Source organism: Ailuropoda melanoleuca, chromosome 7 (assembly GCF_002007445.2).
Source record: "Ailuropoda melanoleuca isolate Jingjing chromosome 7, ASM200744v2, whole genome shotgun sequence".
In the NCBI taxonomy this organism is placed as follows: domain Eukaryota; kingdom Metazoa; phylum Chordata; class Mammalia; order Carnivora; family Ursidae; genus Ailuropoda; species Ailuropoda melanoleuca.
In genome coordinates this window covers 53,535,884-53,553,126 of record NC_048224.1, presented here as the reverse complement: position 1 = coordinate 53,553,126, position 17,243 = coordinate 53,535,884, and the positions used below count along the sequence as shown (strand labels likewise).

General features: G+C 49.6%; 1 protein-coding gene and 1 pseudogene across 11 annotated transcripts in view; both read right to left on the bottom strand.

Annotated features, from left to right (window-relative positions):
- The window catches only part of ODF2 (outer dense fiber of sperm tails 2), a 31,938-nt gene that overhangs the window by 14,308 nt on the left and 387 nt on the right, over nucleotides 1-17,243 (bottom strand). The window contains exons 1-11 of one of the 11 annotated variants that reach the window (XM_019795219.2): nucleotides 17,036-17,184; nucleotides 16,035-16,269; nucleotides 14,543-14,633; nucleotides 13,610-13,726; nucleotides 13,202-13,327; nucleotides 8,281-8,451; nucleotides 7,256-7,416; nucleotides 6,337-6,466; nucleotides 5,607-5,738; nucleotides 1,536-1,607; nucleotides 6-77 (exon numbers count right to left, since the gene is read on the bottom strand). In XM_019795219.2, the coding sequence (XP_019650778.1) occupies nucleotides 6-77; nucleotides 1,536-1,607; nucleotides 5,607-5,738; nucleotides 6,337-6,466; nucleotides 7,256-7,416; nucleotides 8,281-8,451; nucleotides 13,202-13,327; nucleotides 13,610-13,726; nucleotides 14,543-14,633; nucleotides 16,035-16,066 (1,104 nt within the window). In that variant the 5' untranslated portion in view covers nucleotides 16,067-16,269; nucleotides 17,036-17,184. Of the gene's footprint in view, nucleotides 1-5; nucleotides 78-1,535; nucleotides 1,608-5,606; nucleotides 5,739-6,336; nucleotides 6,467-7,255; nucleotides 7,417-8,280; nucleotides 8,452-13,201; nucleotides 13,328-13,609; nucleotides 13,764-14,542; nucleotides 14,634-16,034; nucleotides 16,270-17,035; nucleotides 17,185-17,243 lie in introns of those variants that run through there. The other 10 variants (XM_019795220.2, XM_034664619.1, XM_034664614.1 and 7 more) reach the window with 10 other exon arrangements.
- Nucleotides 5,266-5,439, bottom strand: LOC117803196 (annotated as a pseudogene).

Below are 17,243 nucleotides of genomic sequence, written 5' to 3'. Positions count from 1 at the left end.
GGTACCTTCTCACATTGTATTTCCTGCAGTAGCTCTTCCACCTCCTTGTCCTTGTCTTGCAGGAGTAACAGCAGGCGCTAGAGAGAACACACACGGTCATGAGCTCCTGGGGAAGGGCAAAGAAGCCGGGCCCAGGGGCGACAGCCTCTCCTGTGAGTGCCTAGCCATCAGGGCCCACGGTCCTGAATATACCACCCCATTTCACAGAGATCCTCAAGGGAAGCACCCAACACCCGTATTCAATATTTAAGACAACAAACATGTCTTGATCTTGCAATTTAAAATAGCGTGAGGGAAACTGGGTGGCTCAGTCGGTTAAGTGTCCGACTCTTGATCTCAGCTCAGGTCTTAATCTCAGGGTCGTGAGTTCAAGCCCCGTGTTGGGCTCCACACTGTGGAGCCTACTTAAAAAAATAATAATAATAATAATATTAATAATTTAAAAATAAATAAGTAGGGGCGCCTGGGTGACTCAGTTAAACATCTGACTCTTGCTTTCAGCTCAGGTCATGAGCTCAGGGTCATGAAATTGAGCCCTCCAGCAGGCTCCGTGCTCACTGAAGCCTGCTTCAGGATTTTCTCCCTCTGCCCCCTCCCCCAACTCACGCATGAGCTCTCACTCTCTCAAATAAATAAATAAATAAATAAATAAATAAATAAAATAATGTTAGCCGTGGAAAACAATGAAAAACAAAAAAAAACCCGCTAACGAATCCCCTTAATACCCCAGCCAAAGAGAACCACTGTTAAAACACATTAAAAAGTCCTATGCGTATGTTGTGCCCTAACATACAATCCCACGGCACTTGCCATCATGTGGTTAAATCTACTTCCTTTGAAACAGTAGCTTAAAGTTTCAATTTACTGGTGTATCATAATTTGATTCCTAGCCTCTCAAGTTGGGGATAGAGAGTTAGGCATTATCCCCTTCACTGCCAAATCTCCCACTGTGGTATTCGGAGAGGCACTAAGGGCCAAGGGCCGCACCTTGGGAAACATGGCCTCCATCTTCCTTCTCTCGTGGAGACTCGCATGGCCATTAATACCTCAAGTGCTCCAAAAGGTTTTGGCATTAACCCAGGGAACTTTTCATAGAGGCCAGCCAGTCGTTTCCCAATTTGTCTGGCCTCGCATCACTCCCTGCTTTTGTTTCTGGCACCCATTAACATCGAGAGGAACTTAGGGTTCCATGAACCAGACATTGGGGTATGCTGCCTTGGGAGAGATTCCTAGAATTGGAATTGTTGAGTCAAAAAGTCTGACCTTTCGATGGCTTTTAATCCATAATACAAATAAGGCAATTCAAGTAACAGACTCTGATGGTTAATAAATCCAGCAGCATGTTGTGTTCAGCATGGTGGTTCAAGCGCCCAAGTGGAGCAGGCGGGATAGGGGACATCAGCCCATCTTACAGATCATGAAACTAAGACCCAAAGAAATGTCCGAGAGGGGCTCTAGCGCTGCTGCGTCGGGCCAGCCCCTCTTGCACACTGTCGCCTATAAGCCACTAGAGCCGGCAGGGGGCGCTGTGTTACCGCTTTCTCGGAGTCCGCCTCCGCCAGCCGTTTGAGTAGTGCTCCTTGTTGCTCCATCAGCTTTTCCGAATCCTTCAAGGGAAGGCACAAGGAGAGCCAAGTGGTTAAGCAATGAACCCAGATATCTACATCCCCTCTGGATTCTCTTCCTTCTCCAAAATTTGTATTTCCAATTATAGAAGTCATAAATAAATTGCAATCTCATTATAAAATATTCAGTGAACCGGTAACACTAAAGTCCCCTCGTCCACCTCCAAACCCCACTCCACTGTTATCAGTTTGATGAATGTCCTGCCCATCCTTTCTCTGTGCATTTATATATAGCTACCCCTAGAGAAACAGTATCTTTTGGGGGTTGGGGGGAAGGGATCTATGGGTGATTTTACCAAAATGATAACATATTATATTTTTGTGCTACTACTTGATTTTTAAATTTTTAAAAAAGATTTTATTTATTTATTTATTTATTTGTGAGAGAGAGAGAGAGGACAAAGTGGAGTGAAGGGCAGAGGGAGAAGCAGACTCCCCACTGAGCGGGGAGCCCAGCGCGGGGCTCAATCCCAGGATTGGGACCCAGGCTAAAAGTAGATGTTCAACCAACTGAGCCACGCAGGCGCCCTGACTACTTGATTTTTTTAAAACAGCTTTATTAAGAGGCAACTGGCTGGCTCGGTGGCTGTAGTGAATGACTTTTGAGATTACTTAAAAATAAAAAAAAAAAATCTTAAAAAAAAAAAACAAAACCAAACAGGGATGCCTGGGTGGCTCAGTCAGTTAAGTGCCTGCCTTTGGCTCAGGTCATGATCCCAGGGTCCTGGGATTGAGTCCCGTACCAGGCTCCTTGCTCAGCAGGGAGCCTGCTTCTCCCTCTGCCCGCTGCTCCCCCTGCTTGTTCTCTCTCTCTGACAACTAAATAAATAAAATCTTTATAAAAAACAGAAAAACCAGGGTGCCTGGGTGGCACAGCGGTTAAGCGTCTGCCTTCGGCTCAGGGCGTGATCCTGGCGTTGTGGGACAGAGCCCCACATCAGGCTCCTCCGATATGAGCCTGCTTCTTCCTCTCCCACTCCACCTGCTTGTGTTCCCTCTCTCGCTGGCTGTCTCTATCTCTGTTAAATAAATAAAATCTTTAAAAAAAAAAAAGCCCACCAGTTTACTGAGATGAAAATTCAGATACCATACAAGTCACCCATTTAAAATGCACAACTGAATGGCTTTTGGCATATTACATTATTAATTTTTTAAATTGTGGTTAAACATTCATAACATAAACCTTGCTAGGGGCACCTGGGTGGCTCAGTTGGCTAAGTGTCTGCCTTTGGCTCAGATCATGATCCCAGGGTCCTGGGATTGAGCCCCGCATCAGGCTCACCCCCCCCAACTTGTGCTTGCGCATTTTCTCTCTCTCAAATAAATAAAATCTTAAAAAACAAAACAAAACATAAACCTTGCCATTTTAGCCATTTTCAAGTGTAAAATTCAGGGGCATATAGTACATTCACCATGTTCTGCAACCATCACTACTCGCTCGTTCCAGAACATCTTCATCATCCCACAGGAAAAGCTGTACCTGTTAGGCAATCTCTTTGTCCCCCTTCCCCTAGCCCCCAGCAACCACAAATCTGCCTTTTCTCTAGCATGCCACTGCATTTTTAACCTCTCCCCATGCATAGCCTCTGGGCGATGCCGCTGTTCACCAGCATGTTGCACAACTGCAAACATTGTAGCAAAGGATAGTGCTGGGCTGGGCACGTAGAAGTGTCTCTCTAGGGCTGATACCAAGAGGAGGAATGCCTGGGCCAGGTTTGTGAGCTGAAATGACCTACAAAACGCCTGCACAGATTTGCATGGCCACAGGCAGGGCAGGAGGAATCTGGGCGGCAGGCCAGTCTTTGCCAGCAAGACTCCTGATGTCTTAGCTTGCATTTTTCTAATTACTCATATGTTTATCAGCCATTAAATTCCCTCTTCCTCCAACTGCCGCACCCCCTTGCCCATCTTCCCAACAGGCTGTGTCTGTGAACCTTCTCTATTCTTCCCTAGAGGGGGGCTCGCCCTCCCTTTTCCTCTCAGGCTCACAGGTTCCCTTCACAAGCCAGGACAGGACTGAGAGCGGAGAGAAGCCAGCATCGTGGTTTCTCCAGCAACAGGGAGGCAAACACAGGATGAAAGTGTAGGCCTGAACCTGCTCTCACTGCCCTTTATGCCATGTCTTCTGAGCTTCCAGGGTGACATCATACAAACTAACACTGTCTCACCAAGTCCCCCATTCTAAGAAGCCATGTACTCCCACCACCCCCATTTTACAGAAGAGGAGATCGAGGCTGGAAGAAGTGAGGTGAGCTGCGTAAGATCACACAGCTGGAAATAGCAGAGCTGGGCCCTAAGCCAACTGACTCCACTGAGCATCCCTAGCAAGCACCGGCGGCGGGGGGGGGGTCCCCCGTCCCAAGTACCACATGGAAATGAGAGCCTGGACTGATCACAGAGCACCTGCTGTGGGTGGGAGTCCAAATGGGCTAGCCCTTCATCTCCAATGGGAGATTCTGGGATTCCAGGATGGTAGAAGCTAAGGGGTCAAAAAGAAAAAAGGGGGTAGGAAGAGGTTTTCTGGGGGCCACAGTCCCAGGACAAACAGCAGCAGCACGCACCACCTACCACTTACCAAGCACCTACTGGGTGCCAGCCACTCCCTCATCCATGTCCTCACATGACGCCATGTGTAAGATGTTATTCCCATTTTACAGGTGGGAAAAATGAGGCCTAGAGAGGTTAAAAATTGCCCACCCAAGATCACTGAGCCAGTCGTTAAACAGATATCAACGATTTTAAGAGAGTTGTTGAACTGTAACTAATAAAACTGATAGAAATACATTCTAGAAACTCTTGGGTGTACCAGGATAGTGTACATGAATGCCCGAAATAACGCTACTTATAATAGCAAAATGAAAATATGTCTCCATCAACAGAAGGATAAATTGTGGTAGTCATAAAATGGAACATAGCAGTGAAAATTAACTACCTTAGGCCCCAAGGATAAAAGTGGATGAATATCAAGAATATTGAGTGGGGGTACCTGGGTGGCTCAGTCAGTCAAGCAAACTCTTGGTTTGAGCTCAGGTCACGATCTCAGGGTCCCTAGATTGAGGAGCTCTGCGTGGGGCTCTGCTCAATGGGGAGTCTGTTTGGGATTCTCTCTCCCTCTCTTGCTCCCCGTCCCCCTGCTCTCTCTCTCTCAACTAAATAAATAAATCTTTAAAAAAATATATTGAGTGAAAAAAGAAAACTCCGAATAATACATGTGGAATATTATTTACATAAGGTTTAAAAACCACTGAAACAATACTATCACCTCACTTAGAGAGGAACAGGTAAGCGATACAGATGATCAGATTGGAGATAAAGAACCCTCTGAGAAGCTTATCACCAAAGGAGACACAGAGGGAGTTAACTACACGGATGAGATTCTGTTTGGAAAGTTGGCCAGTGCGCACACCACTTTATATTACTTATTTAAATACTAATTTCTGGGGGGCGCCTGGCTGGAGCCATCTGTAGAGCATGTGACTCTTGATCGTTGTGAGTTCGAGCCCCATGTTGGGTGTGGAGCCCACTTAAAAAAAAATTACATGGGGTGCCTGGGTGGCTCAGTCAGTGAAGTGTCTGCCTTCAGCTCACGTCATGATCTCAGGGTCGTGGATCGAGCCCCTCACCGGGCTCTCTGCTCAGCAGGGAGTCTGCTTCTCCCTCTCCCTCTCCCTCTGTGCTCTCCCTCTCTCTCTTTCTCTCTCAAATAAATAAATAAAATCTTTAAAAATTTTTTTAAATAAGTAAATAAATAAAAATATTAAACTGGTAAGAACAGATACTACACTTGTGTTTAGCCAAAAAGCCGAGAAGTGATTAAATAAAAATATTAAATACTAATTTTTAAAAATCCAAACAAGAAGTTGACCAGAAGGTAGTCTCCGCACCTGACCTGAGAGGGCCGTAGGAGCGAGGAACTGTGGCTCCAAGCGCACGGGCCTGCGGAGCTGCAGGGCACAGGGGCGGCCACAGCCAGGAGCTCACCTCTTTGCAGTGCTGTTCCCTCAGCAGGTCTCGGAGGGTGCGGTTGGTCTCTTCAAATGTGCTCAGCTTCTGCAGGAGAAGTTCCTTCTGCCTCGTTAGGGTGTTGATGTCTGTGCAGGTCATTTGTTTCTCCTGGAAGACAGCAGGCAGTCTTACAAGGTACACGGGGAGAAGGGAGGAGGAGGTGGAGGCGGCCCCTCTTCAGAGGTGCTGGCGCCAGGAAGCCCAGGTAAGAAGCCCCGGGCTGTGTACAGGGCCACAGCGGTCAAGGGCAGGCTTCCCAGAAGAGATGGACCTGGAAGGATGGGGGCAGAAGCTGAGTCGGCAGAGGGCAACAAGTGGGGAGAAGGGCTGGGAGCTCAGGGTAGGCAAGCAGTTAGGGCAGGCTTCCTGGAGGAAGTGGAGGAGGACGACACCTGGTGGCCGATACTCGCAGCAATCAAACTGTGGCTGACACTTGCAGGAATCAGACTTAATGCCTTGACTCACTGTGATCCCAAGAGACCCATGATGCGGTCTCCTCAGAGACCCTGGGCACCAGAGGTCATCCTCGAGGATCAGGCCGCGGAAGTGAGAATGGGGGTGGGGGCTGAGGCGTCAAGTGTGCCCTCCCCTGGCCTGGAGATGTCATAAAGTCAGCCTGATGACTGTGTAAAGACCCCTCCCTAGCTTGCAACTTGCCCGCCTCTGGGCCCAGTCCCAGGGCCAGGGGGCTCTGCCCGCCACCTACCGTCTTCAGCTTGCCGATAGTGTCCTTCAAGGCCATGACTTGCTTGGCAGCAGCGGCTCCATCCATTTCAGCTTCCACCAGCTTGGACATGAGGCACTCCTTCTCCTGCTGGAGGTGTTTCTTCTGAAGCCTGGGGGCAGGGGGAATAGTGCTCTCTGAGCCCTCCCAGGCCCCGGCCCGCCCAGAGCTCTAAGGCTCGCCTCACAATGCCCTGCGAGGCTCACCTCCCGGTCAGGGCACAGTGGGGGAGGGGGAGGGAGGGCTCCTGGAAGGCCACCTGGGCACCAGAGCGGGGCCTTCACCTCAGGTGACGTTATGCCACCGTGGCCCTGCTTGCCTCTCAGCCACTAGCATCACGTCTGTCCCCAGCCATCGCCACAGCCTCATGACCACCACCTTCGGATCCGCTTTTGAGCCAGCCCATCCACCCTGCCACCCTGGAGCCCCGTCTGGCCCCACCACTCCCCGCTGTGAAAACCCTTCAATGCAAACTCCTCAGAGCGACTGCTAAGAACGGCCCCTGCCAAGCCCCACGGCACCCCTTGCCCTCCGCCCATCCCTCTCCTCACTCTGGCCTGCTTTCCAATTCTCCCTCGCCAACTCCTCCCTTGGGGCTTTCACTCAAGATCCCACACGCTTTCCTCCCCCGCACCTACTGCCTATCTCCTAACCACCCTGCAGGGCTCTCCTTAGATGTTGATGCTTCCAGAAAAGCTTCCCTGCCCCCACTGGACCCTGCGGGGTCCTTGTCCTCCCCCACAGCGTGATCGAGTAACTAGCTTGTGGCTGTCGAACAGCCAGCAGCCTGGGCTCCCCTGGGACCCGGGGACGGCGCCTGGGCCTGCCTCCACCGCGGTCTGTTCCCAGGGCCGGGGGTGGCCGGGCAAGAGGAACATACTCTGGGGCGGGGCCGCCTTACATGGTGAAATCCTTCTCCTCCTTGATGCGCTCGATGTTGTGCCTCAGCACCGTGTTCTCATGCTCGGTCTCGGCCAGCTCGTGGGCCACCTCCTCCAGCTCCTCCTTCCGCTCCTCCAGGAACCTTTTGGCCATCTGGCGCTCACCCTTCTGCATCTTGACCTGTGCAGGAGCGTGCAGGCAGGGGCCACTGAAGGGGGCTCCGCCGCCGCCACACCGCGAGGCCCGGTGCTTTGGGCCAGTTAAGGGCAACTCCGATTGATGGATACATAGGTACTGAGGTCCTGCTGGGCGCGATCTCAGTTAACCACCAGAGATGAAGGATAGACACTATTCATCTCATCTCCTCATTACTGAGAAAAACCAGTAGAGAGGGCCCAAGTGACCTGCTGGTTGGGGACAGAGCCAGGATACAAACCGTGGTTCAGCTGGCACACCACAGGGGAGATGTCACAAAAAGGCCCACGCTCTGTGGGCTGTGGAGAAAGGGTTGTTGCCAGGCAGCCCGCCCCAGGTTCTCCAGGGGGGCCCGTGAGCCCCGAAGGCAGGGCAGGGGATTAAAGACACAGGCCACGTCAGCCATCAAGACCCGGGTCTCGAACCCACCCAAAGACACAGCCTACCAACTGAGGACAGACTTCCTTCACCTCTTTGGGGCTCTGTTCTCTTTCTAAACTGTTGTGTAAAATGGGAAACAGAGGTCCCAGTGTCCCAGTAACGTCATCTCCAAAATGGGGACGATACCACCACGGGCTCCATCTATGGCTGTGACAAGTCAAACCAGGGCATCCATACAGAGCACCAGGTGGGGTCAGAGCCAGGCCCTGCGCTATGTGCTCAATGGAGAGGGAGCCCAGTTTGCCCGGGCTACCTCCTCTGAGGCATCTGAAGCCCTGGGCAGCCTGCTGAGAAGGGCAGGAGGCCCGCAGGTGGGCTGCCCAAAGGAAGCGGTCCACCAGGAACCGACCTGGGCGGTCCATCACATCCTCAGGGCACTTAGCTAGACCAGCCCCCCACCTCCCTCACCTCAGACTTGAGACAACCAACCGCGTTCATTAGACTGTCAATCTTCTTATCATAACGGTTCATTTTACAGTGACCCGAGTCGTCATCTTCCGTAGAGAGGTCACTTAACCGCATCACCGAGACCAGCTTTTCTGAAGATGGTGGCGTGATCTCCAGACAATGAGGTGGATTCTGATGCAGAGGAGGGAGAGACACGTGAACTCATAAGGCAAGGCCGCAAGCATCGGTTCCAGAGCACCTGCTTGTCCACTGGAGGTGGGAAGAGCGAAACCACTGAGGGCTGACCACAGGGACCCCAGGACGGACAGCGCACCGGGCCTTCTCGATGAAACGTTACCTACCCATGTTTACGTGAGGTTTCTGAAGGCTCTCTACCAAGAAATAAACCTGTGTTACAATGTCAAGTTTAAAATAAAGGATAGAACAGACTGGCAAAAACAGTCATAATACCCCAAGTTGGCAAAAGTTTGGGGCAATAGGTGTTTTCATATACGTAATGTAAAAGGGAAATAAGTCAAAAGTCTTTTACGTGAATATGAATGCGTGACAGTGGATAGTTGTAACACAAATCTGCTACGAAAGGTATTTTAGGGACAAATGGGTAAATTTGAGTATGGACCAGATACATGATAATAAGAAATAAAGGTTTTAGGACTAATCGCTGTTATTTTGGTTACACAGAGAAATACTATTAGAAATGCATACTGAATAATTTAGGGGTCGAAAGGTATGATGTCTGGAAAATATTTATTTCAATGCATCAGCATAAAAACATATTTTTAAAATCAAATGCATGTGCCCCTCTGAAAAGTTTATGTAAAGCTATATAACCCTTTGCTTTGTAAGACTCCAGATGGAAAGATATTATAATCTGGGAGCCAGAGTTTCCATGGGTTTTTGATATGTTGAACTTGACTCTCTCAGTCTATAAGTTTATTCTGTTGCATTATGTAATTGCTATTTCTCATTTTTGTACAGTTCTGTGCACCTCTTAAGCTGACGTGGCCAACCTTCTGTGCCAGTTTCCCGGGGAAGAGGAATAAAAGGTGTATTCAGTAAGAGAGTAACTCTCGTGCCAACCAAGTAGGACTTACAGGGTACGATGTTTTTTAAAACTCCATGTGCCCTTTGTCCTGGCAATTCTATTTCTAGGGACTTACCAAGAATATCTATGAATGTGAATCAATATTTAAAATCAAGAAGAAAAAAATAAATAAAATACTACAAGATAGTATCAGTTAAATACATCACAGTACAAATATACACGCAATGGAATACTGCCTTAAAAAATACTGTGCAATGTAAATATAGTCAAAATACGTTAAAAAAGAATATAATGAAAAATAAAATTAAAAAATACAATGATAAGTGAAATATGGTCCCATTTTTATAAAAATCAAAACAAGGAGTCTCTTCGTAAGAAAAGATCAGGTAGGTTCCACCAAGAAGTTCCAGAGCTCTTCTCAGAGTGGTGGGATGACAGGTGTTTTTTACTTTCTTCCTTGTGTTGGTTTGGATTTTCTAATTTTTCAACAGTGACCATGCATTGCTTTTTTAAGACAAAAAGTCTGCAATATTTAAAAGGAAGATAACAGGACAATATATAGTATGATTACAATATTTTAAAACCCAAAGCTATGCACAGGAAAAAGCGTGACAGTAAATAAACCAAAATAGTAGCAGTTTCAGGAGGGTGGTTTCCCTGGGGAGTGGTAATGACAGCATCAGGACCAGAGGGGAGCTTCTGGGGAAGCTGGTGGTGATGTGGTTTCTTAAGCAGGGAAGCAGTTACACAGTATATTCAGTTTGTAAAAATTCATCGATCAAGCAATACATTCCTAATGTGTGTACTCTCCTACACTTCTCATACAAAGCTTTTAGAACTTAATAGCAGCCACATTAGAGTAGGAAGATTACAGTTGATGGTCTATTTGTCTGTGTTTTCAACTTCCCATAATAAAAAATAGATCACCTTCAATAATAGGGTAGAGAAAAAACCCAGACCTCCTTTCCCCCAAAGGTGATCAATCTATCCCAGATGGGGTTTTAAAAAATCAAACAAGAATCCCCACATGTACATAGCAGCTTCTGAGGTCCATGTCCAGCTCACACCATATTTCCTCCTTCTAGGGTCTTTCTCCCTTGTCCACAATGGAAAGGGTCAGGCTAGGTCTTCCCAGAAACAAAGAGCACCACTGGGAAGGGGAAAGGCACTGGCTCAAGAGGGCAGCATGAAATACAGCCACTATTCGAGAGACAAGTCACCTCTCTGGGCTCCTCCATTCCTGGGATTCTGCAGCCCCAGGACTGAAAGTGGACATTGAGCTTTCCAGTGGGGACCATAGCTCCTAGCAACCTCAGTCAACAGGGAGGTCAATTTCCATAGTGGCAGATCTTCAATGTATACTTCAAAACTACCAAGTCTTTTCAGTTTTTTAAAAAGCATTTAAAAAAAAATATTTTATTTTTTTATTTTATGTAATCTCCAGCCCCAACATGGGGCTCGAACTCTAGACCCCAAGATCAAGAGTCACACGCTCTGACTGAGCCAGCCAGGTGCCCCTAAAAAGCATTTTAATTATAAAATATAGTATCCTTATTAAGATGAAATTCAAGCAGACCATAAAAAATAAAGCCCCCCCAACCCCAGAGGTAATCACTGCTTACTACTTCCTGTATATCTTTCTAGAAAATGTTATATACATACAAACGCATGCATGTACACATGACACAGATGTTTTGTTTTGTTTTTTTTTAAAGTAAGCTCTACGCCGAATGTGGGGCTCAAACTCACGACTCCAAGATTAAGAGTCGCATGCTCTGTGGACTAAGCCAGCCACGTGCCCCACAGACGCCCTTTTTTGCACAAATAGGGCCAAACTCTACATGCTATGTGGCTCCGTGCTTCATTCTCATGTATAAATATCTACCTTCATCTTTGGACTGTATGGATATACACTGTGTGGGTATATCATAACTTAACCAATACCCTCCTGATAGACATTTCAGTGGCTTCCAATTTTTCTTTCTTACAAACATCTTGATAACACCATCCCTGAACCCTTCTGTGACTTTTTAAGGATAAATTTCTAAGTATAAAACTACAGAATCGATTACTAGATATAAACCCATAGCATCCCTAGGGTGCCTGCCTTGTTCAGTTGGTGGAGCGTGCGAATCTTGATCTTGGGGTTGTGAGCTCAGCCCCACATGGCGTGCAGAGATGACTTCAAAATTTAAATATCCGGAAAAAAATTTTAAAAAACCCAAACCAGAGCATCAATGTTTAGATAAATGCTCTGCAGCCGTTAAATGGTTTTACCACCCTCTCAAAATGGTCTAAAAAGATTTGCTGATTTCTCATATGCTTGTCAACGTGAGATATCGGTGAGCTTTTTAACTATATTCCATTCAACAAAAACGAGAGCTTGTGTTTGCTTTTAAAATATAGTTGTTTTGGGGGCGCCTGGGTGGCATAGCGGTTAAAGCGTCTGCCTTCGGCTCAGGATGTGATCCCGGCGTTACGGGATCGAGCCCCACATCGGGCTCCTCCACTATGAGCCTGCTTCTTCCTCTCCCACTCCCCCTGCTTGTGTTCCCTCTCTCGCTGGCTGTCTCTATCTCTGTCGAATAAAGAAATAAAATCTTTAAAAAAAAATAAATAAATAAATAAATAAAATAAAATATAGTTGTTTTTCATTTATGTCTCACTGATTATTAGTGAGGTACATGTAGTGAAAAGTGCAAGACAGCATTTTAATTCCGATCTTTCTTATATATGAACATATATAACTATGCATATATATATACGTACACATACACAGATATACACACACATATTTATGTATACACACACACACACACACACACACACACACACACACACATACTGGTCAGAACACTTTTCATTTATTCCCTAGAATACCCCATACTCCCTTTGTCTTTTAGGAAAAACTGGCAAATCAGGTAGTCACACCCATGAAGTAGGACTTCAGAGTAATTACTTTTATTTTTTATTTCTAATTTTAAAAGTAATCAACTATCAGCAAAAGACTGAATGTTTCATATTGGGCCAGGCATCATCCTCCTCTCAAAGCAGCCTCAGGTCCATTTTACTCGCCCCGATAATGAGATCTTTGTCTAAAGTGCAGCCAAAAGGTCTTGCCTCATCACTGAGGTGTTTCATGGCAATTGACTAGAACGTAAGCCTAGGGAGGGGTGCGCCTGTGAGTCTGCGGCTCTCAGCCCCAGGCCCCGCAGTGTCTGGCACAAGTCTCAAGAAACATATGCTGCAAGAATTACTGCATGGATGGATGGATGGATGGATGGATGGACAAGCAAAACATGTTGAGGCGTGGCTAAAAAAAAAGGACAATAATTCTCTTGGCACCTTGACAACTGATACAGAAGGCAATTATTCCCCAGGAGATTGTTTCGAAAGTGGTTTTGATGACATCTGTGGAATACACGCATGATCTCTTATGGGGGCTACCTCAAAAGAGGGGGCGCTTTCTTAAATACGCACCAGGTATATACCTTGTTGGTTACACTTCAGACACTATCACGGTTGCATGGGGAAAGAACGTGGCTCCGCACACACACATCAGAGAGGCCGAGTGTGCGCCTTCTAGAGTGAGACCTCCCTCAGCCCTGACTCCAGCTCTGCTACTTTCTCTGGGACTTCATCTCTCTGAACCATGGTTTCCTCATCTGTCTATGGGGAGAGCAAGACCTACCACCTGGCAGTGGTGTTAAGGGCTCAAGAACATTCGCGTACTTTCAGGGTTTAGCCAGGCACTCAGTAACCAGGACCTACTGGGGCATCTCTAAGAGCGACAGCTGACCCTGAATCATACCGAGTTTGAGGCCTGCTAGAACCTGACCAGTCCGAGAAGAAAAGCCTGAACAAGAATGAGCCTACCTCCCACTTGCATCCCACATGCCGGGCAGATGATTTTCCAGGGGGCATCCAAGGTACCTTGGTTTTCACCCGGACACTCCGCCGCACATTCACGGTGTCCCCTTTCATTCCGCGCTTATGAGATTTCTGTGGAAAGGGACAAACCCAGGGTCACTCCCCCACACAGCTGGCCGTGGTCTCACTCTGGTGGCATCCACTTCCAGCTCTGCTGGGGAGCCTCCTCAGGCTAGGGCTGCCGCCGCCATTTCTGGATAACAGTGCTGCCCACCTTCTGGCCAGGCAGCTGACCTCGGAAAGCAAGTGCATTTGTCTCCCAAACCATTGTGGAGTCTGAAGCCCGAGGAGGCTGTGCTGGGAGGGGTCACCCTGCTCCACAGCTGTCACCTCGCCCAACCGGCATGCTCCTACCTGGCTGCTGGTTGCTGACGGTTTCGGGAGTTTTTTTATGTGGACGTGGACAGGAGTGTTCTCATCCACGTGAACATGTAAGGGGGGGGTTGAAGAGCGGTCCTTCATGGTTCGCTTCTGGCAGGCGGGGGAGGACAACACAAAAAAGGTTGATCTGTGGATGAGTAAACTGGCATAAAAAACAGAGCTCACAGCCTCTGGGGGCCACTGAAAGCCTACCACCAAGCGAGCAGGACAGCTACCAACTACTAGCATGCAGGCAGGGACCAAGGCAGCAGTGCCGTTCAGCACCCTCCCGCAGAGATCCCGGCTGAGGACCACCTGGAATATCTAGGTCCACTCAAGAGAGGGGTCCGCGAGACCTGCGGGTTCCACAAAAGAGCGCGAACCCAGGCCCCAGGGTCCTCAGAGCCGAATCTCCTTCCAAGCCCGCTGGAAAGCAGGGGAATCCTTCTGCCCCGTGATCTGATCCGGGCATGCACAGTAGCACAGGACACAGCACGTGGTTAGAGTCCACGATAAACCAGGCAGTAGGCAGGTGAGGGATGAGGAAAGCGGAAAGCTAAAGGAAATGCTGAGATGAGAAGGTTGTACTGATTCGGAAGAGAATTCAAGCAGGGCGGAACTCCCAGCCACACACCCCTTGCCCACCACCTGCAACCATCCCCTCCCCACTCTCTTTTCTTCTTCTTTTCTCAGGACTTCTGGAATTTGGAAGGATTAGGTTAAGACAACCTCCTCACACCCAGCAGCTTTACCACAGGCAAAAAAAAAACAAAAACAAAAACCAAACCCCCATCAGCAGGATATGCAGGGGAGCCTCTAGCAGAGCACAGTGGTAGCAGCGGGGAGAGGCGCTCCCGGAAAAGGCGTGCCGAAGCGTTTCTGGTGGGGCTGCAGAGTGGAGGGCCGCTCCGTGGACACGTCACCTACCGTCACAGTCACACTGGGGGCGCCACAAGGTGTCCTCAAGACTTTTTTTTGCGTGAGACTTGTTACTCCGTTCTTCCCACACGATGGAAACCTGCACCCAGGCACAAGAACCAGATTGTAAGCAGAAAACTAGGGCTCTCCTATCTCTTAGATCTCCCAAAATGACGCACGAGTTCACGGCTAGGAGAACCAGTCTGGAATCACTTGGCTCCCTTTACACGGCCACCGAACACACATGGTGTGCCCGGCAGGGGATGGAAACAGGGGGTGATGGGCATTCGCTGGACTGGCCTTTTAACCTCTGCTGTCACATCACACGTATTGTGACCTTTTGCTGAAAAGCCCGGCTGTCATCCTGTCAGGTGACAAAAAGCAGGCAGCAGGGGAGCACCAGGCAAGGTACTAGTGTGGCCAATGGTGAAAGTGCCCAGGACTGTGCCTGGAGCAGAGGCGGCCCTGGAGAAATGCTCCAGGAGTGACAGACATTAAAAGATAGAGCAGCAGGCCCAGGAACAAAGTTCCTGTGACTCAAATTCATTAAATTCACAGTCACATATTCCAGGAAGCTGATGGAAAGTTACCATGTCCCCAAATATTCTACTTACTACCCTTTAAAATCCTGCGAAGCAGGGTTATTTTTGTTTTGGATAGGGTGTATACACACACACACACACACACACACACACACACACACACACACACACTATGTGCAATTTGTCACATTCATACATGAACAGCCCCATCACCAGATCTGCAAATATAGCAAAAGTTTCATCTCCAGCATTTGGCAACAGAGCATCCAAGAATTCCACCACAGAAAGGGACTGGGAAAACTCATTTGATCCATCCCACTACCTCCTGACAGCCTCCAAATAGGACTTCTGCCCTCCCCGCAAATATTTAGAGGAGAATAATGCAACCTAAAAACGCAACATGAAAATGCTCGAGCACTTTAGCGTGCATCCCGCTGTATGTGTATCACACCTTGATGAAAAAGAAAAAATATTTATTGTGCCCTATTCATCCTTTAGGTGAGGAATACCAAATCTGAGTAGACAGATTTTTTTTTCCCCTCCGCACTTAAAATCCAACAGATTTGGGAACTCTTGTCCCCCCCTGCAGGCTTGCCGTCAAATCACCTGGACTGCATCAACACCTTGTTAACTGCCTACATCATTGTTATTTATTTACATGTAGCTTCCTTTCAAAAAGGACCTGTGCTAGTACTCCATGGAGACAACGGTGGCCCTGTTTGCTGTCAGGAACTGGGGCACCTGGGGAGAGAGGGAGGGCAAGAGGGAGGCAGAACTGGGATTGTGAGCAAGACTTTTTTCCTCCTTCCCTTTAAAAATGACTTTTCAATGTTTTGGTCCAGATTTTCAATACACAGAACAGGGAAGCTGAAAAGAGAAGCCTCCGACGAGCCTGGCCTGGGGGCCCCTGACCACCTTTCCCTGCCCTTCTGCGGAGGCGCCCCCCACGTTGGCAGTACCTGGGGGAGCCGCCTGAGGATGAGGCAGACATGGCTAGGCATCAAAGCCGCAAAGGTGGGCAATTGGGTCAGCAGGCTCGGCTCAGGGGGACCCAGAGGGGCTTGTCAATGAGAATCTCAGGGGCCCGGCATCAAACGTCCTCTCTTAGGGGAGGAGGGTGGAAGCTTTAGGGGTGGCAGTTGGATGAAAACTTGGGAGGCGCTCCTCTACTGTCCAAGTCGCACAGCAACTGTCCTGCCAAAGTGGGGGGAGATAGGAGAGGCTGAGCGACCTGCAGGGCAGCGGGAGGGCGGCCGGTAGGTGCTGGGGGACGCGGAGGGAGCTCCCCTCCCCACGGAAGAACGGGGGGCCGAATTTCAGGGACAAGGACCACCACGCCCAGGCCCCACCCGGGAAAGAAGGTGGGTGGGCCACCAGAGGGAAAACCTGAGGCGCCGGCTGGCGTGCGTGAAGGGCTGGCAGGTACCGCTAGGCCCCCAAGTGGGCCCCAAAGGGCCGAAACCCGCGCCGGGAGCTGGAGGGATATTCGGGGCGGGCCAGGGCAACTGTCTCCTAGGAGAAGGGGCGTTCCCGGGAGAATAGAAATCCAGAGAGGACCAATAGTATTTGAAGGCGGGAGGGGCCGCGGCTGCAGGGGAAAGGTGTGAGCGGCCTCAAGTGGGTACCCCCGACGGCGGAGGGAAAATCCTCCCGGGCGCAGCAGCCAGCGGCCACTGGGATTTAGTATCCGCGTTAGAACGGGTCAGACGCCGGGTGGTGCAGGGAGCGGGGCGGAACCCCCGGTAAGGCCTCCTGGACGGGTAATCCCACTCCCGCCTCCCGCGGGGTCGGGAGGCCGAGAGGCAGCCGCCGGGGGAAAGCGCTGTCTACGAGGCGGGGACAAATAACTGCCGAGCCGCGGACCGCAGGGAGGGAGAGGCGGCCGGGGCGACGCCCACCGGGACAGGGGTCGCGGGGCCTGGCCTGTCTCCGTCGGCGGGGAGGAGGGAAGACCACCCACCAGCGGGCAGGAGGGGACCAGTTTCTGCCCATAGAGAGAAGGGTGAGGCCCTGCCGGAGGGCGGCGTAGGAAGGAGCAGAGTCCTGCCAGAGGCCAGGTCAGGAGGGAGGGGGCCGGCCCGCCCGTTAGCAGGAGGAGAAGAAGGCCCGCGCCGAGGGGGCGGGGCGGGGGCCACATTCTGATGGGAGCAGGACGAGCGCGCCAGGGG